General features: G+C 49.0%; 2 protein-coding genes, 1 long non-coding RNA gene and 7 other non-coding genes across 10 annotated transcripts; 3 read left to right on the top strand and 7 right to left on the bottom strand.

The window, feature by feature from the left end:
- Nucleotides 1-77: 77 nt before the first annotated feature.
- Trnam-cau (transfer RNA methionine (anticodon CAU)) lies at nt 78-150 on the bottom strand. Its single transcript has one exon. It is a non-coding gene; the product is annotated as a tRNA-Met (tRNA).
- A 138-nt stretch (nt 151-288) lies between these two features.
- On the bottom strand, nt 289-361 carry Trnam-cau (transfer RNA methionine (anticodon CAU)). The gene has a single exon. It is a non-coding gene; the product is annotated as a tRNA-Met (tRNA).
- A 138-nt stretch (nt 362-499) lies between these two features.
- Trnam-cau (transfer RNA methionine (anticodon CAU)) lies at nt 500-572 on the bottom strand. The gene has a single exon. It is a non-coding gene; the product is annotated as a tRNA-Met (tRNA).
- A 2,407-nt stretch (nt 573-2,979) lies between these two features.
- Nucleotides 2,980-4,875, top strand: LOC135391275 (uncharacterized). The gene has a single exon (XM_064621465.1). It carries the CDS (start codon nt 2,980-2,982, stop codon nt 4,873-4,875), a length of 1,896 nt encoding a protein of 631 aa, XP_064477535.1.
- A 2,881-nt stretch (nt 4,876-7,756) lies between these two features.
- On the bottom strand, nt 7,757-7,829 carry Trnam-cau (transfer RNA methionine (anticodon CAU)). Its single transcript has one exon. It is a non-coding gene; the product is annotated as a tRNA-Met (tRNA).
- A 3,479-nt stretch (nt 7,830-11,308) lies between these two features.
- Nucleotides 11,309-11,381, bottom strand: Trnam-cau (transfer RNA methionine (anticodon CAU)). The gene has a single exon. It is a non-coding gene; the product is annotated as a tRNA-Met (tRNA).
- Nucleotides 11,382-11,735: 354 nt separating this feature from the next.
- On the bottom strand, nt 11,736-11,808 carry Trnam-cau (transfer RNA methionine (anticodon CAU)). Its single transcript has one exon. It is a non-coding gene; the product is annotated as a tRNA-Met (tRNA).
- Nucleotides 11,809-11,951: 143 nt separating this feature from the next.
- Trnam-cau (transfer RNA methionine (anticodon CAU)) lies at nt 11,952-12,024 on the bottom strand. The gene has a single exon. It is a non-coding gene; the product is annotated as a tRNA-Met (tRNA).
- Nucleotides 12,025-12,115: 91 nt separating this feature from the next.
- LOC135373514 (uncharacterized) lies at nt 12,116-14,446 on the top strand. Its single transcript, XR_010416499.1, has 2 exons — nt 12,116-12,699; nt 13,056-14,446. It is a non-coding gene; the product is annotated as an uncharacterized LOC135373514 (long non-coding RNA).
- A 3,746-nt stretch (nt 14,447-18,192) lies between these two features.
- Nucleotides 18,193-19,029, top strand: LOC135391259 (uncharacterized). Its single transcript, XM_064621443.1, has one exon. The coding sequence runs from the start codon at nt 18,193-18,195 to the stop codon at nt 19,027-19,029; it is 837 nt and encodes a 278-aa protein (XP_064477513.1).
- The last annotated feature ends 4,997 nt before the right edge of the window (nt 19,030-24,026 follow it).

The following is a 24,026-nucleotide window of genomic DNA, read 5'->3' as shown; positions in this document are numbered from 1 at the left end:
ACGGGATGTCTCATTCAATTGCAATGAATATGAAGCATCAACAAAAGCGAACACCGCCATTACACGCTCCCTGCATGTGCCCCGGGTGAGGTTCGAACTCACCACCTTCAGATTATGAGACTGACGCGCTGCCTACTGCGCTACCGAGGCGGTGGCAGGATCAGTTATGCAGTTTCGTGAGCCATTCATGCACGGCGCTAAATTAGAAATTTCGTGATGCCTCATTCAATTGCAATGAATATGACGTATCAACAAAAGCGAACACCGCCATTACACGCTCCCTGCATGTACCCCGGGTGAGGTTCGAACTCACCACCTTCAGATTATGAGACTGACGCGCTGCCTACTGCGCTACCGAGGCGGTGGCAGGATCAGTTATGCAGTTTCGTGAGCCATTCATGCACGGCGCTAAATGAGAAATTACGTGATGTCTCATTCAATTCCAATGAATATGAAGCATCAACAAAAGCGAACACCGCCATTACACGCTCCCTGCATGTGCCCCGGGTGAGGTTCGAACTCACGACCTTCAGATTATGAGACTGACGCGCAGCCTACTGCGCTACCGAGGCAGTGGTGCGATCAGTTATGCAGTTTCGTGAGCCGTTCACGCACGGCGCTAAATGAGTTGAGAAATTAGGTGATGTCTCCTTCAACTGCAATTAATATCAAGGATGAAGCAAAGCGAACACCGCCATTACACGCTCCATGCATGTGCCCCGGGTGAGGTTCGAACTCACGACGTTCAAATAAGAGGCTGACGCGCTGTCTACTGCGCTACCGAGGCGGAGGTGCGATCAGTTATGCAGTTTCGTGAGCCGTTCACGCACGGCGCTAAATGAGTTGAGAAATTAGGTGATGTCTCCTTCAACTGCAATGAATATCAAGGATGAACAAAAGCGAACACCGCCATTACACGCTCCATGCATGTGCCCCGGGTGAGGTTCGAACTCACGACGTTCAAATAAGAGGCTGACGCACTGTCTACTGCGCTACCGAGGCGGAGGTGCGATCAGTTATGCAGTTTCGTGAGCCGTTCACGCACGGCGCTAAATGAGTTGAGAAATTAGGTGATGTCTCCTTCAACTGCAATGAATATCAAGGATGAACAAAAGCGAACACCGCCATTACACGCTCCATGCATGTGCCCCGGGTGAGGTTCGAACTCACGACGTTCAAATAAGAGGCTGACGCGCTGTCTACTGCGCTACCGAGGCGGAGGTGCGATCAGTTATGCAGTTTCGTGAGCCGTTCACGCACGGCGCTAAATGAGTTGAGAAATTAGGTGATGTCTCGTTCAATTGCAATGAATATCAAGGATGAACAAAAGCGAACACCACCATTACACGCTCCATGCATGTGCCCCGGGTGAGGTTCGAACTCACGACGTTCAAATTAAGAGGCCGACGCGCTGTCTACTGCGCTACCGAGGCGGTGGTGCGATCAGTTATGCAGTTTCGTGAGCCGTTCACGCACGGCGCTAAATGAGTTGAGAAATTAGGTGATGTCTCGTTCAATTGCAATGAATATCAAGGATGAACAAAAGCGAACACCGCCATTACACGCTCCATGCATGTGCCCCGGGTGAGGTTCGAACTCACGACGTTCAAATTAAGAGGCCGACGCGCTGTCTACTGCGCTACCGAGGCGGTGGTGCGATCAGTTATGCAGTTTCGTGAGCCGTTCACGCACGGCGCTAAATGAGTTGAGAAATTAGGTGATGTCTCGTTCAATTGCAATGAATATCAAGGATGAACAAAAGCGAACACCGCCATTACACGCTCCATGCATGTGCCCCGGGTGAGGTTCGAACTCACGACGTTCAAATTAAGAGGCTGACGCGCTGTCTACTGCGCTACCGAGGCGGTGGTGCGATCAGTTATGCAGTTTCGTGAGCCGTTCACGCACGGCGCTAAATGAGTTGAGAAATTAGGTGATGTCTCCTTCAATTGCAATGAATATCAAGGATGAACAAAAGCGAGCACCGCCATTACACGCTCCATGCATGTGCCCCGGGTGAGGTTCGAACTCACGACGTTCAAATTAAGAGGCTGACGCGCTGTCTACTGCGCTACCAAGGCGGTGGTGCGATCAGTTATGCAGTTTCGTGAGCCGTTCACGCACGGCGCTAAATGAGTTGAGAAATTAGGTGATGTCTCCTTCAATTGCAATGAATATCAAGGATGAACAAAATTGAACAGCACCATTACACGCTTCATGTATGTGCCCCGGGTGAGGTTCGAACTGATGACCTTCAGATTATGAGACTGATGCGCTGCCTACCGCGCTCCCGAGGCGGTGGTACGATCACTTATGCAGGATGCACAAAACGGTACAGGGGCGCATAACTGATCGTACCACCGCATCGGGAGAGCACCTTTTATTAACAAAACACACAAGTGCACACAACTACAGGTACGTCACACGGTCGCAACGCCGTGGGATATTACAAAACGTCTAAAGAGGAAACTGAAGAACTTTTGAATTTGTACATACGATTTTACAAGTACGTAAGGGCATCAGACAATGTTTCTAACCAATCTGGCACCTCTAAACATCGCATAAGGCACAGCTTAAGTTGGGATATTTCTATCTTAAAGTATTTCATAGGAGGCATTAACGGTTCTTCGTTCCTGTCAGCCATACGAAGTTTCCACAGACAGTACTGTAAGAAGCTTGTAATCTTAAGATAGTAGCAGTCTGTAGTATCACGTATCACAAGCTAGCTCGTTATCAGCATGTTACCCTCGCCACTTGTTTACCGGCTCCGCACAGGCGCCTTCTTAAGCGCATGTCGGATTGGGAGACATTTATTCTTGTCAGTCGATGTACTTCACTCCGGAATAAAGGCTGTTCTGGATTCACCTCGACTTGCTACATGGTGGCAGCGGTGCAAACTTCGACGAAACAACAAAAGACCACAGAGAACGGAACCAAAGACTCCACTCCTGTGAGGGATATCAAGTAAGATGATGCCAAATGACGTCTACGGATAAGCAAGAATCAGGGGCACCGACTGCGCTCGAACAAGAGTCACAAGAACCGATGGCACGGCACAGCATGTCAAGCCTGCTACCGCCACCAAAAGCACTGGACACAACACAAGACCTCTGGAACTCGTGGAAGTTATGGCGAAGGGAGTTTGAACTTTTTGCTGTGGCTACGGGGTTGAAAGCTCAACCAAAGGAGGTACAGGCAGCAACTTTCTTGGTCATCATCGGTGAAGATGGAAGGAAGATATATACTACGCTGCACTTTGATAGTGAAGAGGAACGTACAGATGTCGCAAAGCTGATAGAAAAATTCGAAGCACATTGCAAGCCCACAGTAAACCTCACCTATCAAGAATTCCTTTTCGGTTCGAGAGACCAGAAGGAAGGGGAGCGCTTCGACGAGTGGATAACAGAGCTTCGGGTGTTAGCAGCCACCTGTGAATTTGGCAGCCTTGAAACTCGCATGCTAAGAAGCCGCATTATTTTGGGCACACAAGACAAAGCCCTTCAGCAAAAACTTATCAATGAAAACCCACCTTACGAGAAGGTCGTCGAAATCTGCAGGCAGCGTGAACGCAGTCATCAACAACTACAAGAAATTCAAAGCGACAAGAAAGTAAAAGAAGAAAAGACAGAAGTGAACGCCGTCCAGGACAATAGGAGTGGAAGGATACCGTGCTCCAAGTGTGGCTACAGTATGCACAGAGGAGGCCAATGTCCAGCGGTAGGGAAAGTCTGCAAGAAGTGCGGAAAGAAAAATCATTTTTCGTCAGTCTGCAGAACGAAGAATCCTGGGCGACCGCCGAGACAAAGAAGGCAACATCAGAAAGAATTAAGACATCTGGAATATGAAGATAAAGCCGACTATTTCCTTCAGTCGCTATCATCGAAAAGAATTGATGAGACCGAGATATGGTCCGCCAAGGTCACCATCGAGGGAACAAACGTGTCCTGCAGGTTGGATACCGGAGCGAACTGTTCTGTGATATCGTCAGCCCTGCTCAAGAAAATAACAGACAAGAAGGCATCCAAATGCAGCGTGCCGCTGAGCACGTTCTTCGGACACAGTGAAAAAGCTGAAGGCAGAATACAACTGCATATCTCATTTCAAGGAAAAGACCTTAGCACGGAGTTCTTCGTTGTGGATCGCCAGGTTCCTACAACATTGAGTGGAACGGTATCTGAACATCTGGGACTGGTGAGTAGAATGGTGCACTCCACCCGCGTTCATGAGGACAACCAGTTTGGATTGTACGAAGCTGCACGGCCTTATGAGGACGTTTTTAAGGGCCTAGGCAAGCTCAAAGGAATAGTCTACCACATGAGACTGAAACCAAACGTCAATGGCGTTGTGAAGCCCGCGCGAAGAATACCCGTTGCATTAAAAGACAAAGTAAAAGACACGCTTGACCGTATGGAAGCAGACGGCGTGATATGCAAGGTCACTGAGCCTACAGAATGGACCAGTAACATGGTCGTCGTAGCAAAGAAGGAAAAGGTTCGAATTTGCCTGGATCCTGCGTACCTCAACCAAGCTCTGCTCAGGGAGCACTTTCCAATGGCAACGTTAGAAGACGTTGTCCCACGTTTGAGTGGGGCAAAGTATTTTTCGACGGTTGATGCCTCCTCTGGATTCTGGCAAATCCCTCTAGACAAGGACAGCTCATTTTTGTGCACCATGAGCACTCCGTTCGGAAGATACAGATTTCTGCGGATGCCATTTGGAATTTGTACAGCGCCAGAGATCTTCCAGCGAGCCATGAGCAAGATACTCCAGGATCTAGAGGGCGTCGAGGTCGTCATGGACGATGTTCTGGTTTGGGGCAGAACAAAAGCTGAACACGACGAACGCTTGCGGAAACTTTTAGAACGTGAACCTTGAAACTTAGAAACTTGAAGAAGTGCCACTTCTGTCAGCAACAAGTCAAATACCTGGGACAAATTCTGACACCGGACGGACTATCATTGGATCCCCGGCGCGTGGAAGACATCCGGGCTGTGCCGCAGCCGAGCAACGTGAAAGAATTGCGAACCTTTCTTGGGATGATTAATTTCGTATCCAGGTTTATTCCAAACGCAGCGCACAGGACCGCACCTTTACGTGAGCTACTGAAGACTGACGTAGCATGGGAATGGACCAACAGACAGGAAGAAAGCTTCCAATCACTGCGAGACGCACTGACAAAGGCCCCGGTATTAGCTTATTTTAAATCCGGCGAGCCACTGATCCTTTCGGTTGATGCCAGCCAGTACGGTGTTGGAGCGGTACTCCTCCAGAAGCAACGTCCTATTGCGTACTCGTCTCGTTCCCTAACCGAAGCGCAACAAAAGTACGCACACATCGAAAAGGAGATGTTGGCGATCGTGCATGGTTGTTCAAGATTCCACGATTACCTCTTCGGGCAAGTGACCGTAACAGTCGAATCTGACCACAAACCACTAGAAGCCATATTTAGAAAGTCGCTGCATGAGTGTCCACTTCGTCTCCAGAGAATGAGATTGACGCTACAAAAATATCCAATTGAAGTCGTCTACAAGCCTGGAGCACAGCTTTTTATAGCGGACGCGCTTTCCCGTTTCCCAGCACAAGAAGAGCTACAAGAGGAAGCACAAGATTTCCACGTCATTGTTTTGGAAAACATGTCCATATCGGAAGAGAAATTAACAAATATTCTTCGTGCTACAGAGCAAGATTCCCAACTGCAACAGCTACGGCGTTACGCAGAATCGTCCTGGCCAGAGGAAAGAAAAGAAGTCGCCGAGGAACTACGAGAATACTGGCAGTACAAAGAAGAAATTCATGGTCAAGACGGCTTCCTGTTCAAGTCAAACAGGATAATCATTCCTCGATCCATGCGTCGCGAAGTTCTTCGCTTGCTACACGCAGCACATTGCGGAGAAGATAAGATGAAAGAACGCGCTCGTGACGTCATGTTTTGGCCGGGCATGTCAGCAGCTATCAGACAACAAGCCCAGAACTGTGGCAGCTGCAAAGAGCATAAGCCGCGCAACGCAAGACTTCCCATGATGAGTCACGAGATTCCTACCCTGCCTTGGGAAACGCTGGGAGCTGATCTTTTCTACCACGCTGGAAGTGAGTACATTGTCGTCGTTGATTATTACTCGTTCTACTTCGAGATACAGCAACTAAAGACAACGACGGCGAAAGAAATTATCTCGTTTTCGACAGAAACCTTCAGCACGCACGGCATTCCTAGCAAGCTTATCACCGATAATGGGCCACCTTTCAGCAGCAACACGTTCAAGGAGGGGATGAAGACGCTTCAAGTGACTCATGTAACGTCGAGCCCGCATTATCCCCGTGCCAACGGAATGGCTGAACGTGCCGTTGGGGAAGCAAAGAAGCTACTTAGAAACTACGCTTATAACAGTGTTGAGTTCAGATGCGCACTCCTGGAATGGAGAAACACGCCCAGGGACAGAATCCTTAAGTCTCCAGTGCAGAGACTGATGGGACGTCGGACAAGAAGCCTGCTGCCAGTTCACTCGGAACATCTGAAGCCCAACATTGTGCCACCACAAGAGGTTGTCAGTCGCCTGCGCGACATCCGGCGTCGCCAACGATGTTTCTACAACCATGGCACCAGGCAGCTACCAGACCTTCATCCAGATGACCCTGTATCGGTCTTCAACTATCAAAATCGCACATGGGCACCAGCGATAGTCCTGGGAACTGCAGGTACACCAAGATCCTACCACGTGAGGACTGACGATGGTCGGGAGTACCGTCGTACTCGAGAACATCTTCGTGAGCAACCGCAGACAAGCAGAAGCGAACAAAGCCAAGAGCCGCAGCCCGTTCTAGCAGCACCCAGGAGAAGCTCCCGGAAGCGCCGGAGCCCGCAACGATACCCAAGACCTGAGAACTGAATTTAAGATTGCTTTATTGTTCATGGCTTGATTGACAAAGAAATTGTTTTCTGTAGTAGAAGGGGAGATGTAAGAAGCTTGTAATCTTAAGATAGTAGCAGTCTGTAGTATCACGTATCACAAGCTAGCTCGTTATCAGCATGTTACCCTCGCCACTTGTTTACCGGCTCCGCACAGGCGCCTTCTTAAGCGCATGTCGGATTGGGAGACATTTATTCTTGTCAGTCGATGTACTTCACTCCGGAATAAAGGCTGTTCTGGATTCACCTCGACTTGTTACAAGTACAAGGCTATAAGCATGACAATATCGTACCTGACTGTTTCCCTCGGGTGTAATGGGAGAAACCGTATGGTGTGCGGGTTAAGCCGAAGTCGAGTTTTGAAAACTTTATACTGGAGATCGTCCCAGAAGAACTGGGCTTCTGTGCAGTCTAAGAAAAGGTGATCATGCGTTTCAGGAACTTTGCAGAACCTTCAGTCTGCCGACCAGGGCACGTATATGCCCTTCTGCGCGAGCCATGCCTTGACAGGTAGTGTTGACGTATGAAATTTGTAAAAGAATGTCTTCATGTTTGGTTTGATTGGCATCCTTTGGACTCGAACCAAAACATCCCTGCCTGGCCAAGTGGGTGGAATATCAGAGCAGTAGGCAGCGCATCAGTCTCTTAATTTGAAGGTCATGAGTTCGAACCTCACCCGGGCACATACATGGAGCGTGTAATGGCGGTGTTCGCTTTTGTTCATCCTTGCATAACCGGTCCGTGAGCCATTCACGCGCGGCGCTAAATGAGTTGAGAAATTACGTGATGTCAATTGCAATGAATATCATGGATGAACAAAAGCGAACACCGCCATTACACGCTTCATGCATGCGCCCCGAGTGAGGTTCGAACTCACGACCTTCAGATTATGAGACTGACGCGCTGCCTACTGCGCTACCGTGGTGGTGGCACGATAGGTTATGCAGTTTTGTTAGCCATTCAGGCACGGCGCTAAATGAGTTGAGAAATTACGTGATGTCTCACGACCTTCAGATTATGAGACTGACGCGCTGCCTACTGCGCTACCGAGGCGATGGTACGATCAGTTATGCAGTTTCGTGAGTCATTCATGCACGGCGCTAAATGAGAAATTACGTGATGTCTCATTCAATTGCAATGAATATGAAGCATCAACAAAGGCGAACACCACCATTACACGCTCCCTGCATGTGTCCCGGGTGAGGTTCGAACTCACCACCTTCAGATTATGAGACTGACGCGCGCCTACCTGCCTACTGCGCTACCGAAGCGGTATTTTTTTTTCACCTTTATTTTTCAGAGCTTACTACTCTGAGTCACGTCGACTCAATACCTCACAATACCATGCACAATACGACAAAATCACAGAGAGAGAATACGATGTTTCTCCTCTATACCGGACACGTTAATAACACAATTTCTACAAAACATTCAGCCTTTCGCAGACTGTATCTAACCACTCAGGCACTTCTAAGAGCTGAGTACAAGCTAACTTTACCTGCAGTAGTTCGGCTTTGAAATATTTCATAGGAGGACACAAGGGCTCTTCGTTCCTATCGGCCATACGAAGCTTCCACAAACATGGCAACAAGAAGAACGATATCGTATCTCACATTTTCACCGGGGCGTAATGGGAGGAAGCGGATAGTGTGAGGATTAAGCGAAATACGGCGCTTAAGGACTTTGAACTGTAAGTCATCCCAAAAGAATAAAGCTTCTGTGCAGTCCAGAAAAAGGTGATCGACAGTCTCGGGCGTGTTGCAAAATCTGCAATTCACGGACCACGGAACATAGAATCCCTTCTGTTGAAGCCAAGCTTTCACGGGCAGTGTGGACGTGTGTAATTTAAAGAAAAATGACTTCATGTTGGGCTTGACCGGCATCTTCCTGACTCTGCACAATACATCCGTGCCGTGCCATCCGGAGGGGATTTGACGGTAGATGGGCACAGGAAAGAGTACATCGAGAAGATGAGCTACCAACGTTCTCTTGGCGACAGAAAAGAGGCACTCTAAGCTGAATCTAGCCTTCAAGAAGTTTAGGCTCTTGACAACCTCTTTGTAGAACCCGCTTAAGCGTAGACTTTCTTCGTGAAACCCAACATATATATCGGGAATGTAGTTGTACGCAAGGGCCCGCTTGATGGTTTCCAGAATCGGGTGTGAACTCTGCCTATAAAAAAACAGTCTCATGACGAGTTGCTTGATGTAGAGATGCTGTAAGCCTAGTCCGCCGTCCTTGACTTTCTTGAACAGGTTTTGTCTTCGCATCCTTTCGAACGTTGAACACCATATTGTGGTGGCAAATATGCGATGACAACGATGTGTAATTTTGCGGGAGCATTGCAGAACTTGCAAGAGGTAAATCAGCTTAGCGGCCAGAAAAACATTGCACACAGAAGCTCGTTGAAACATTGAGAGATCTTGTTTTTTCCAGGTCGAAGCATGTGTCCTAATGTTTTGTAATCGCTCCGACCACAAGGAGGTCGTGTTACAACTTTTGTCTAACGGGACCCCAAGGTAGCAAGGACCACGGGTTTGCCACTGAACGCCACAAAAGAATTCCGAGGCTGTTCCCCATTGACCGCACCATATCCCCAGAGTCCTTGTCCTTGTCCTTGTTTAGACGTGCCCCAGAGACTTGACCAAACACATGAAGTTCGTCCTTGTTTAGACGTGCCCCAGAGACTTGACCAAACACATGAAGTTCGTGAATAACTTGGACGACACTTGGCTTGTCTGTCGCGAGAAACGCAAGGTCATCCGCGTACGCCACGACCTTCACCACAGCATCGCGAAGCTCGAAACCACGTATGTCATCACGAGAGATGATACGCTGGCATAACGGCTCAAGGTATAGATCAAATAGTAGGGACGACATGGGACAGCCTTGTCGTACTGAAGCTCGAAGGGGCACTGGCGCGGTAAGAGTGCCGTTAATTACCAGGCTCGTTGCAACCTGTTCATAGCACAACTTGATTCGGCTTACGAACTTGTCTCCCATGTTGACGTAATGCAAGAGCGAAAACAAATAATCGTGACACACCCGATCAAAAGCCTTAGAGAGGCCCACTTGCAGCAGGGCTACATGACTTCCTTCAAGTCGACACCAGTCTAGAACTGAGCGGACAACATGGATGTTTGTTTGTATGGTCCTGTTCCTGATTGCGCATGTCTGATGATCGCCAACATGTTGTGTCACCACAAGCTGGAGCCTGGCAGCAAGTACTTTGGCATACACCTTATAGTCCACATTACAGAGTGTGATAGGCCGATAATCGGTCACCTTTGGTAACCGTGTCTCCGCCACTTTTTTGGGTATGAGCACAGTATGGGACCTTCGAAAACTGTGCGAGAAGATCCCGTTAGTCTCAGCTTCCGCGTAGACGCATTGTAGAATGGGCACCAGCAGGTCCACGTACCGCTTGTAGAACTCAGCTCCCAAGCCATCAGGTCCAGGAGAGCGGTAAAAATTCAAACTCTGTATTGCAGAATGGATTTCCGCCTCTGTAATTTCAGCGTCCAGGACATCTTTCTCTTGCTCGTTTAACTTGGGCATATGAGAGAGAAACGACTGGATCAAATCGTCGTCCACCGTGGCAGTTGGCCTCCCAAACAGGTTCTCATAGTAGTCAACAAATATTTGTTTCATGCGTTCAAGGTCTGTGACAACATGTCCTTGGTCCACCAACCGCGTGATGAGTCGAGAGCCGGTGTGCTTACGCTCTCCTGCAGCATGACTTTTAGACGCGGTCATATCCGGCAAAAACCTCTTCGTTCTCGATCGTACCCTCGCGCCTTCATACCGATTGTTGCTGAAAAGTTCAAGACGGAGACGAATCTCATTTAAATCTTCCAAGAACGTCCCAGGGTTATCTGCTTCCAGTCTTGTGAGTTCTTGTTGTGCTTCCTTTAACATGTTCTCTTCATACATTTCTAGGTAGGCTAGCACGTTACTTCTCTCTATTGCAAAGGCTCTCACGTCTTGTTTGAATGTTCACACGACGTTCAAATTAAGAGGCTGACGCGCTGTCTACTGCGCTACCGAGGCGGTGGTACGATCAGTTATGCAGTTTCGTGAGCCGTTCACGCACGGCGCTAAATGAGTTGAGAGATTAGGTGATGTCTCCTTCAATTGCAATGAATATCAAGGATGAACAAAAGCGAACACCGCCATTACACGCTCCATGCATGTGCCCCGGGTGAGGTTCGAACTCACGTCTTTCAAATTAAGAGGCTGACGCGCTGTCTACTGCGCTACCGAGGCGGTGGTACGATCAGTTATGCAGTTTCGTGAGCCATTCATGCACGGCGCTAAATGAGAAATTACGTGATGTCTTATTCAATTGCAATGAATATGGAGCATCAACAAAAGCGAACACCGCCATTACACGCTCCATGCATGTGCCCCGGGTGAGGTTCGAACTCACGACCTTCAGATTATGAGACTAACGCGCTGCCTACTGCGCTACCGAGGCGGTGGTACGATCTGTTATGCAGTTTCGTGAGCCATTCATGCACGGCGCTAAATGAGAAATTACGTGATGTCTCATTCAATTGCAATCAATATGGAGCATCAACAAAAGCGAACACCGCCATTACACGCTCCATGCATGTGCCCCGGCTGAGGTTCGAACTCACGACGTTCAAATTAAGAGGCTGACGCGCTGTCTACTGCGCTACCGAGGCGGTGGTGCGATCAGTTATGCAGTTTCGTGAGCCGTTCACGCACGGCGCTAAATGAGTTGAGAAATTAGGTGATGTCTCCTTCAATTGCAATGAATATCAAGGATGAACAAAAGAGAACACCGCCATTACACGCTCCATGCATGTGCCCCAGGTGAGGTTCGAACTCACGACCTTCAGATTATGAGACTGACGCGCTGCCTACTGCGCTACCGAGGCGGTGGTACGACCAGGTATGCAGTTCCGTGAGCTATTCACGCACGGTGCCAAATGAGTTTAGAAATAACGTGATGTCTCATTCAATTGCAATGAATATCAAGGATGAACAAAAGCGAACACCGCCATTACACGATCCATGCATGTGCCTCGGGTGGGGTTCGAACTCATGTCCTTCAGATTATGAGACTCACGCGCTGCCTACTGCGCTACCGAGGCGGTTGTACGATCGGTTATGCAGTTTCGTGAGCCATTCACGCACGGCGCTAAATGAGTTGAGAAATTAGGTGATGTCTCCTTCAATGCACCTTTTCAGAAAAGGAGCAAGGAGCATGCGCGAGATGGTGGTGCGCCCTGTCGGAACTCAGACGAACTGGTGGTTGGCAAGAGTTCTATTTCTTTATATTGTTCTTCCCGCTGAGGTGGAAATGTTTTCGATGTGTTAAATTTCTGCGGCATAGTACCACTCTGCACAGAATGACAATCACATGCTCATTTCGAGGCTGTAGCGAAAGGTACAGGAAAGGCAGCAAGTTGGGCTTCTTTCGGTACCCGTGTAAACGACAGAACAAGGAGCAGCATAATGCCTGGATCGGAGCATCAAACAGGAAAAAGGCGGACGGGACACAATGGCTGCCTTCAAAGAACGACAGAGTTTGCGGACGGCATTTCACGTCAGGCATGTTGGCTGTTACGATGAAGTGAACGAGCGCGATCAGCGCAACGGGGTTGCTCGTGAGTAATAATCAGAACGTCCCCGCACAGGCAAGCCATCCAAGTCACCGCTTCATCCCGACTACATTCCAAGACGAGATGCGCACACGTCAGCCTCGAAGGCGGCGGTGGATCGCTTCATGCGGACGGCTGTCAGAATATGCAAGTCGCTCAATGAGGGTAAGCCCATTGCTTGCGTAACTAATAGGCTTCCGAGCACCTAAACCTCTATCTCCTAAATCTTCCGTATCGCATACCGCAGAGCATGCCTCCGTCAGTAGTGCTACTGTTTCCAGCACAGGACCCCCAATGACAGTACCTGACCCAACAATAGATTCAGCAGAACCGGATAGCATGCCTACAGTGACGCAAATTACTTGTACGGATACAGATGCTGCTGCCATTCTTCTTTCGCTCTCTGAGAAACGTACTGGTTCACCCAAAGGGGACCTGCAACGTACGCAGTGGACGAGTTATTGTTTCTTTGGGTGTCAACGCATTATTTGCATCATAGACATGTATGCTGCTTCTTTCAGGGCAAGGAGCATCATCTGTTCCTGAACATGATAATGCACTAACAGCTACTGGTCTGCACCATGAAGACGGAGAGAGAACTGAGCACGACATTGTTGTGAATCTCCTCAAAGAAAACACGTTGTTGAAGAAGTGGGTAGCAGAACTGGAGCAGCAAAATAAAGACCTCAGTTACCGGCAACTCCATGTGGACACTCTTGACGATCGCAGCTTCAAGTACTACACTGGGCTTAAAGACAGAACACAGTTTGAGAATTTATTTAACCATTTAAAACCTCATGCCCGTAACATGGTGTATTGGTCTTCTGCACGGAAAGGTTTCGATGATGAGCGAGGGAGGCCGAAGAAAACAGAGCTGCATGAGGAACTTTTCATTGTGCTCGTGCGGCTCAGGGCGGGCATGCCCACTTGAGAAATGTCAAGAAACTTTGGACTGTCGGAGGGACGTCTGAGTGAAATGTTTACCACGTGGATAAATCTGCTGGATCGGGCACTAAGGGCAGCAACAAAAATCCCATCGAGACGTGAGGTTCAACAACACCTGCCTGCTTCGTTTAAGGGCTTTGAAGACACCCGTTTTGTAATAGACTGCACTGAGGTACGCATCCAGAGGCCATCCGGACTCAATGCACAACGCTTGACATTTTCGTCTTACAAGCACTACAATACCTTCAAAGTGCTTGTCGCTGCCACACCAGATGGCTACCTCTGTTTTGTATCAGACTTGTGGGGTGGGCAAGCAAGTGACACATTCATTACAGAGCAAAGTAAGTTTTTTCAGCTTTTGCAGCCAGGTGACGCCATCATGACTGACAAAGGCTTTAAAGTTCATTCACTGCCAGAGGGTGTTAAAGTATACATGCCACCATTTAAGAGAACTGCGCAGATGCCTGCCGCAGATGTGTCTTCCACTCGTCGAATAGCCAGCGCACGTATTCATATTGAGAGGGTAATTAGACGCGTAAAAGAATTTCACATTTTGGACAAGCCATTCCCCATTAATATGACAGACATTGCACCCCAAATGTTCAGAGTATGTTGTTTTCTCAGCAACTTCCAGTCCCCCCTAATTGCAAAGGCAGGTCCATAACATTTGTAGGGCCAACTTGATTTTGAGGCGCATTGCTCGCCCATTGTATTTATTCTGGCTTGCACATTTTTAGACAGTTAAAGGGTATCCCAGTTGCGTCCCTTTTCTTTGTCATCCTCCTCTCCCATTCAACATCCCCAGTTGCTTTGCATGATTGCATTGATAAATTTTGGAGATAAATTGAGAATGTGGAAGGACCACACTGTTCATATGTCACGATAGTGATGTTCGCAAATGCATGTAATGTAAAATTCTTTGCTTTGATTAATGTTTTCCCATAAATAAAGACTGCACTGCTTATGATCACAGTTGTCTCCAATGTACCCCGCCAACTGCCACCACTTGCACCGCACAATGCATGCAAGTATGCGTCGAAGAACGACAAGACTTGTTCATTGCATGTAAATATGATTATCATTTAAAGAAATATGCACAAAAGGGTTACAAATATGACATGATATGCACACTTAACAATCACTCAGAAATTTACATAAATAACCAACAGGAAAGTTCTGGACTTTTTGCTCTTCTTGGAAACGTGCAGAAAACGCCTCGAAACCCATCATCATACATCTAAAACAATATGCACTGCTACAAACTCCCAGGCCCTAATCATCAATATATAAAACTATTATTGCTCGCGTATGTACATAAATATGAAGGGGTCTCTCTTTTTGGAAACAACGGTTCACAAAGTGAGTGATAAAATGAAAACGTGCAGCATTTTTATTGTACTTGTCATACTTGTACACGTTACTCGAAACAGCTAATTGATTACCGTTACTAGTATTAGAAATCACTATTCCAAAATTGGTGAAAAAAGTGACTCATTACCTCGACCGGTACTTTCGTAATAATAAGTTGTATGGCTAATTCAAATTTGTGAAATTACACATACCTTGACCCGCTCTGAGAGATTGGAGCTGGTCGCCTTTGAATGGGAATAGGAGCTTACTCACAAAATTACTAAAACAAAACAAAGTAATTGATTACTAGTAAAGCAATTACTTGTAATGTGTTACGTACAAGCCTGGCACTTGTGCAGCAAACATGTAATACTTTTCATGTAATGCACAAATAGTAGAACAAGAGAGAACTGATGTTCTGAGGCTGGAACAACACAGACAGGACAAACACATACAAAGCTTCAACTTATTTGAATGTGGGTTACTGTCCTACAGCTGGCTAACCTTTTCAGTGACTTTCATCTTTCATCGCACAAATAGTCTGTTTTCTTCTGCTCTTCTACTGCTGTTCGACAAGTGTTCTGCTCTCAATAGAACTGCGTATCACGTAAAGAAAACACATTACCTAACCCTTTTGATTTTCATTTTCTGTCCGCTAAAAGATGACACAACAAAGAACCCCTTCTTTGCCTTCTGATATGGTACATAGCCAGGAAAACATTCATATAGCTTGCCCCCGTTCCTAACACGCATCGTAAGCATTTCGGGCACAAGTGCATGCCTGTAAAAATACAGAAGACCAGGCAGAACTTCCTCCTCCCAGAATGCTGCATCTGGGTATATTCGTTCAACACTTATTGACCGTGCAAGGCATGATGCACATTGTTCGCTACTCATACAAAGGTTACATGTAACATTTGTCCATATGACAAAATCACACCAAGGGTATGAAGTGACTGCCAGCTGTCCTTGGACCTGAAAATAATAAGCATGCCCACGTTTGAGGGTAACACCATCTTTTGTGAGGCTGCTGCAAAAACCATTATCTGCGCATGCATCCTCTGGCGTCTGACCCTTGTGCTTAAAGGGGCATTTCACTTCAACAATCCCAACAGTGTCTCCATACTTTACGACTCGATCAGGAGACGCAGCCAAGAACGGGTACTGTGGGTGAACATGGAGGCCGGTCTCCTCACAATGTATGTCCTCCAAGTGCAAAGCACACATAATAGAGCGGTATGCTGTCACTGCATCCGCTTCGTGCTGTATCCCGTATAACTGTGCCGCACATGAAGGTTGATAACTTGCAGGATACAAGATGCTCCTCAGTAGCCCCTCAGGAATCCGGCATTTCACTACACGCCTGAAAATGGATGATGTCAGACGGCCCCTCCTCTGCTTCCTCCATTCAGTGTTCCTTGACTGTCCTTGTGTCTTTTTCACAATAGTGGCTACCTGTTCTGGTGACAGACACTTGTTTCCTGAAACACAGTATTAAAAAATGGAATATGTCAGATGGCCCGGCCCCTCCTCTAATATGTGACACTGAATATAGGTCCTGTCAGGGAGCTTCTATTGTACCTTGAATATGTGCTTCAAACAGTGCACTATTTCTGTCGCTCCAGAGCGAGGAGCCACTTTGGATGATTGGCTGAGTTCGATTTGTCGGTGGAGGTGTGGTGGGTGTGTGCTCCTGCATCTCCGCAACATCTACCTCGTCACTTCTGTTTCCTGGTCTATTGTATCGCAGCCAAAGGCAGTCAGGAAACGAAGCCTGGAAACAAATTTGTCAAAAGAACAAATGTACAAAAGCGTGTAAATGACAGTTACAACATTATAAACAAATGTGTCATTGCAGTTTCATGCACTTCAGTGCACCATCCTCTTCAGTAGCAGTGCAGTGACTGGCAATAGTGTCGGCCCAGCTACTGATAGTACTGTTGATAGTGTGTTAGGGACTACTACCCATTACTACCGTTGTGTGACATGTGGGGTATCTAGAGAACACGTTCTAACCTGGGTACTGCGAGAAAGCCCATCTGTATCGTCTAGAGCTGCTGTCGGACATGGACTGTAACATCGTTTCTTCTTTGGACGTGGTGTCGGATTCTCCATGTTGACCTTTCTGAACGTGATGTCCTGGAGGGGAATGGTTGGGCCAACTTTTTTGGCTGCGTGGAAAATGTACAAATCACAAATCGCTGGCACTCTGACAAAATACAAGCATGGACAAAATCAAGCTGAAACCCATATTTCATATCTGTGATGGAATACTCATATACATTATTCATGAATTTATAAACAAATCTGCCCTGATACAAGTATGATACTATTTTACTGTACCAAGTAACGGTTACGTACCATCCGGTGGCACGACCCAAGTACATAGGACGTCCGTGCAGGAAATATTTTCCTGTTCCTGGAGGCTGAACAACAGGCCAGCTACATGTTGGCAGTTTCCAACAAGACTGAAATGTAAGAACGATACGCCTCTAACGTTCTCAGTACGTAAAAAAGGTTATTGTTTCTGGCCCTTCAAACTTCCAAGGGGGCTTGGAACTAATACATGGATTGACAGAACGGTGATGAATACGCTCTCAAATTTATTAGTGGTCCATATCACTCTCACGTTAAAAGCCAGAGGAATATCAGCTACGTACCCAACAGTACATCCGCAGTAGCCACCGAGTACGTCGTTTGTAGTCTTGTCAACGGCTGCGTAGACTTCATAAAACCCCTTCTTCATTGAAGGCAAACATACCGCCTTGAAGAGACGCACATTACCGCTACTGTCCAGCTCGTTCACAAGTGTGTGACGAACATAACCTTCCGTATTAAAACGAAATCCCCTCTGCGTTTGTCGGGAACATGGGAGGTCCGCGGAACGCAAGTAGCGCAGTATTTGGTCACTACTTGGGCACAAAGAGGTTCTGATCTTGTTCCACCCTGTGGTGACCGATGAGTACCCGCCAGAAACGAAATTGCTTCCTGGGGGATCCATGAACTTCACGAACCAAAGCTAACGAGACCAAGACGCACAACTGGCACAACCACACACGAGCAAAACGAAACCATGTGCTTGCCAACCAGCGCTTCGCGCGTTTGCCGTTCGGCGGCGCCACCGATTCCTGAAAACGTGCATTGCAATGAATATGTGGTGACGACAACGACGACATCCAGCCGTGCCATCTATCGCGCGCTCCCTTTCCTTTTCTTCGGTCCGCGCTTCTCGGCTCTCTGGCCGTCAGTCCACCGGCAGCACCCTGCCAGAATAAACACTCTTCTCTTCTGGTCTCTGGTTGTCCTGTCCTACAGTTGGTGACCGGGACTGGAACACCTATCCTTGTCGCTGCCGCATTCACCATGGAAGCTCCCGGCTCTGGCGATCCCGCACCTCCACGCCTGGGCGCAGTTGCCGTCAAGCTTCCCCCGTACTGGCCGTCCGATCCTGCTCTATGGTTCGCCCATATCGAGTCCCAGTTTGCCACCCGTGGGGTCAGCTGCCAACTGACGAAATTCCACTACGTGGTCTCAGCGCTTTCCCCAGCCGAAGCGGCTGAAGTTCGCGATATCATTATGACCCCACCCGCATCACGACCTTTTGACAGGCTGAAAGAAGAGCTCGTCCGGCGCACAACGGCTTCTGAGCAACGGCGCTTGCAACAACTGATCATCTCAGAAGAATTGGGCGACCGCAAGCCGTCCCAACTCTTGCGCCGGATGCAGCAACTTTTGGGGAACAGTGCGTCATCGGTCGATGCTTCCATCGTGCGCGAGCTCTTCCTCCAGCGTCTTCCATCGAACGTTCGCATGATCCTGTCCAGCTCAGCCAGTATCCCTCTCGACGAATTGGCGCAGCTAGCAGACAAGATTATGGACAACATGAGCCTTCCCATCGCCACTCCGGCGTTGTCCGCCGTGGTTGCGCAGCCCGAAGAGCAATCCGAATTGGCTAGACTTCGAGCAGACGTCGCCAAACTTACGGAACTCGTCATCTCTAGCCATCGAATTCCTCGTTCCCGAAGCCCCAGCCCTGCACCCCCGCGCACTAGATCCTCATCGTTCCGTCGCTGGCGTCGCAGTCCGAGACCTCGCGATCCAGACAGTACCCTTTGTTGGTACCACGAGACCTTCGGCGACCGTGCTCACAAGTGCACCCCTCCCTGCTCTTTTCCGGGAAACCGTCTTGCCAACAACTGATGGCGACCGGCTCTGTTGGCACTTCCCTCTGTCGTCCTCCTTCTCTCTTCTTCATTATGGACCGCCGCACAGGCGTCCGGTACCTCATCGACACCGGCGCCGAGATTAGCGTCATTCCCCCAACAAGCTGCGACAAGAAGCGCCAATCCGCTTCCTCTTCCCTCGAAGCTGCCAACGGAACCCCCATCCCCATTTACGGCGAACGCTTGAACACCGTCGACATTGGACTTCGGCGAAGCTTCCCCTGGGTGTTCGTCGTTGCTCACGTCAAACATGCCATTATTGGCGCCGACTTTTTGGCGCACTTCGGCCTTCTTGTGGACATGAGCAGACGTCGACTTCTGGACACCCGCACTAGCCTCACGGTACAGGGCATTCCTTCCGCGCCTGCACATCTGAGCCCCATGATCATACGCTCCGGCCCTCAGTCCCGTTTTGAGGCCATCATCCGTAGCTTCCCGAACTTGTCGCCTTCTCCAAATACCGAACGCCCTGTCAAGCATGACGTCCTACATTATGTTGCCACCACAGGACTACCTGTACATGCTCGAGCCCGCCGCCTTGCCCCAGAAAAACTTCTCGTTGCCAGTCAAGAATTTCAACATATGCTCGACCGTGGCCTCATTCGACCTTCCTCCAGCAGTTGGGCGTCACCGCTTCATCTCGTCCCAAAAGAAGACCGGAGATTGGCGCCCGTGTGGTGATTATCGCGCCCTCAACAAAGTCACCATACCTGACCGCTACCCTCTCCCCAATCTCCGGGACTTCGCGGCCAACCTTCATGGGGCAACATGTTTCTCCAAGATCAATCTTGTTCGAGCATACCATCAGATCCCTGTGGCTCCGGAGGACATCCCAAAAACGGCGATAATCACCCCTTTTGGACTATTTGAGTTTGTCCGCATGCCGTTCGGGCTCCGTAATGCGGCACAGTCCTTCCAACGCTTTGTCGACCAAGTGCTTCGCGGGCTAGATTTCTGTTTCGCCTACTTGGACGACATCCTCATTGCAAGCTCTTCTGAAGCGGCACACGAGATGCACCTCCATCTGCTCTGTAAGCGCCTCGATGCTCACGGAATAGTCATCAACACGGCCAAGTGCGAGTTCGCCGTCCCCGAACTCGAATTTCTCGGGCATCAAGTGGACCAGCATGGCATCCGTCCCTTTCGAGCAAGGTTGAGGCCATACAGAAGTTCCCCGAGCCAACCAACTTTCGGCAGTTGCGCGCATTTTTAGGGCTGGTAAATTTCTACCGCCGCTTTCTCCCTGGATGTGCGCAAGCCTCGCAGCCCCTCAACGACCTCCTACGTCACAAGCGCAACTCGACACCGTCGTTCACCTGGACGGATTCCGCCGCGGCTGCTTTCGTCGAACTCAAGGAAAAACTCTCGCGCGCAACTCTCCTGGTCCACCCCAAGCCCGATGCTCCCACCAGCATCATGGTGGACGCCTCGAGCACCGCGGTGGGCGCAGTCCTTCAGCAACACCTTGAAGGCGATTGGGCGCCGCTCGAGTTCTTCTCAAAGCCATTGTCACCTCGAGAAGCTCGGTACAGCACATTTGGCAGAGAACTCCTGGGCATCTACCTTGCAATCAAGCAGTTCCGGTACTTCCTGGAAGGCCGCTGCTTCTTCGTGCTTACCGACCACAAGCCGCTGACCTTCGCCCTGTCAACAACCGGCACATCTTACTCTCCCCGCGAGCTCCGGCAACTCGCGGTTATATCCGAATTCACCACGGATATTCGTCATCTTCCAGGACGGGACAACGTTGTCGCAGATGCCCTTTCTCGTGCGAGTCTCAACGAACTCCACGTCCCTGGACTCCTCCGAATAGATTTCTCTGCCATGGGCGTTCAGCAGGACACTCAAGAGCTCGCAGACCTGTTCTCAACAGTAGTAATGGAACAACCCAAGATTTACACAGAAAATCCACGGCAAGTATTGCACATTTTACTTTAAATTATTTTAAAATTACTTTAAAATTTTTTAAAGAATTTAAATTTTTAAAATTTCTAAATTTGGCAAAATCTGACTCAGTGCAATACTTGTCGTGGATTTTCAATGTAAAACTCGGGTTGTAGAAAATAAAAAACTAGATAGAAAGGAAGCAGACAGTGGGAAATGATTTATTTGAAAATCAACGACGCCATCTTGAAGAAATCACGCCGGTGCGGGCGACTGGAGCACGACGGTTGCAGAGGCAGGTGGCCACGTAGTTGCAAGGCATCACACCAGATGCCGCCACCGTCATAGCTCTAGACGAGAAAGACAGAACAAGATACTAGCGGCAGGTAAAAATGGCAGCACTGCTAAACAAGTCTAGGCATGCGAGAGAAAAGGTCTAACCGCTACTGCTAAACAGAAAACAGTACACATCGGGGAAAAAGGCTCACGGGGGCGATCGCTTAGGCCTAACCACAACACTATGCAGCTAACACAAGGCGGGAACCACACATCGCTAAACATGCGTCAACAGGCTTGCTCACCGCAAAACAAGTCTAAACATGCGAGAAAAGGCTTAACACGAGCGCGCTTAGGCATAACCTCAACACTACGCAGCTAACACAAGGCGGGAACCCCACATCGCTAAACATGCGTCAACAGGCTTGGACACCGCAAAACAAGTCTAAACATGCGAGAAAAGGCTTAACACGAGCGCGGTCACCGCTAAACACGGCAAACATACGAGAAAAGGAGCGCGTCAAATCACTCACCTTTTCCCCCGCGGCAACTTCCAGGCAGAAACTGAGCGACCGCGGAGAACACACGTCTGCTCTCTACGAGATCCAGCCAGAAAGTGAGCGAGCGCGCGGAGCGAACGTCCGTCTTCCGCGACGGTCCGAGAGAAACTGAGAGAGGCGACGTGCAGCGGCAGCTATGGATGCGCGCGCCAGGGGAATGAACGTGTAGCATATTTCTATTGTCGGGAAAAACTCACGTGACCTCAGACGTCGGGCCAATCGTTGGGCCTCGGTAGAGAAGTTTTTTGCTTTGTTTTATTTTGTCTCCATGGGTGACGCGTGACGTAAAGCGACGCTGCCGAGGGGTTCTCTTCCCTTTCCCCTCTGTTCTCTCCCCGCTTTGGCGGTTCTGGATTTTCGTTCGCATCCAGTGAAATAAATAAAACGCGGAAGCGTTGGCTCTTTCTGTTGCACAAGGTGCTTTATTTTTCGGGATTGGTATTTCCAAATCACACATATGCAGTCTTCTGTATCTGCGCCAAACACGAACTTGACATGAACATTGTTTCTGAAGTTCGAGTAATATGCCGAAGCAACTTCACATTCACTGTTAGCTGATGTCTCAAGTGGAAGACTTCACAGTAGATCAGTAAATTCACTGCACAGGCACACACATTCACAAATCCAGCATGATAGGAAACATGTCCATATCCCTTTGCTGCTTGTATAGTGTCACATGTCAAGGCCGACACGTCACAAAGGAACCTGTGCAGCTGCTAAGCCAAAAGATGATGTTCCAACCACTCAGAGTGGCATATCCATTCTATTGCGTCCATGCCGATGCTGTTCTGAAGCAGATATGAGTTGAGCAGTACCTAGTTCATACCTGAGCAAGAAAGACCAGAACAGGGATCAGAAAACGTAAAAACTAAAAATTCTACCGGCCGAAATGCTGAGTGTATGCCACAGGTGCGGTGCTATGCCATGGTACGCTAAGCGGCAGAATGGAATAGGAACTTACTTACCTGCCATCGAGTGGAAAAACACAGTATTGATCCTCCTTGAATCGTTGTCGCGCCAAGCTAGCAAGCGAAGCAGACCTGCGCCTTCCACTTATCTATCACTGAATTTACTTGCAGAAGTATCCAAGAGGATTCGAGTTTTACAGAGTCGGTATCGACGGGCACTAAAAGCCATCCAAAGCGGTACCGGCAAAGATGCTTTGCGTGCGTCCCTGCTGCACCATATTTCGAAACTTTACGGCGAACTGCTCCGGCACCCCAGACACGGCGGTGCCCGCTTTCCCGCGCCACGAAAAGGTTATAATTTCAAACCGACCAATGAGCGCTCGCATACCAGGGGAGCGGCCGCAGGAGCCAATGGGATGCTCTCGGTAGAGAACTCGCGCTTCGACGTAAAAATTTTGACGTTTCATGACGTTTGATGACGCGAAAGGCTCGCAGCGCCTCACTTTAGTCCGCAAAGGAACTCGCGAGTTTCATCCCCTTGCGCGCGCCCCCTGCTCCACCCGTCCGCGCATGCGCGCGCGCGCGCTGCTAGCTCCCTCTGCGCCGGGCGCGGGTGTTTTCGGTTTCGGCTCTCTGCTGCGCGCGCGCTCCTAGCGGCGACGGGTGGCTTTTCAGTTTCGCTTTCATTCTCCGTTCTTTGCGCGCGCGCGCGTTTATCTCTATAAAGGCAGCGCGCACCGCGCTCGCGTCATCATTCTGTCCGATACGTGGAAAACGCCATGTGTGGTTTATTCTCCTGCGTTTCTCGTCGTCGCAAGGAAAAGACAAAAAACGAAGAACTTCGCGAATTTATACGCGGCATCGTGGAGGAAGCCTTTCAAGTCCACCGCCTGGAATGGTTGCAAGCGCATCAAGAAATGTGTCAGGACAAGATGAAGACGCTCGACCGCATCTTAGCGGCGGACAGACTGGCGAAAAAGAAGTCCAACTTTAGCCTGGATAATCTGTATTGGGAACGCAGTTCCGATGTAGAGGACGACGACGACGACAACGTGTAAATAAAAGCGATGCATTTCTCTTCGAGTCTCAGTCTCTTCTTTCTCTTCGTGAAACGTGTACGCACGCAACATGTCTTCCCCCGAACCTTTTCGTTTCCGTCATCCTTTTCGCTGTATCTTAAGCGGCCCCTCCATGTGCGGCAAATCTACTTTCGTTGCTAACGTGCTGAGGAACCTGAACGACGTGGTGGACAAGCCTCCGTCACAAATATTCTACGTGCAGAAATATGCTTCGCCGAGCATGCAGGACGAATTCGGGGACTCCGTAAAATTTACCAAGGAGCTACC

The sequence above is a fragment of the Ornithodoros turicata genome, chromosome 1, assembly GCF_037126465.1.
Source record: "Ornithodoros turicata isolate Travis chromosome 1, ASM3712646v1, whole genome shotgun sequence".
In the NCBI taxonomy this organism is placed as follows: domain Eukaryota; kingdom Metazoa; phylum Arthropoda; class Arachnida; order Ixodida; family Argasidae; genus Ornithodoros; species Ornithodoros turicata.
This window is presented reverse-complemented; position numbering and strand designations above follow the sequence as displayed.

Excerpts from the sequence above, each read along its gene's own strand:
- LOC135391275 (XM_064621465.1), top strand. The coding sequence starts at position 2,980 with ATGACGTCTACGGATAAGCAAGAATCAGGGGCACCGACTGCGCTCGAA.
- LOC135391259 (XM_064621443.1), top strand. The coding sequence starts at position 18,193 with ATGGAAGCTCCCGGCTCTGGCGATCCCGCACCTCCACGCCTGGGCGCA.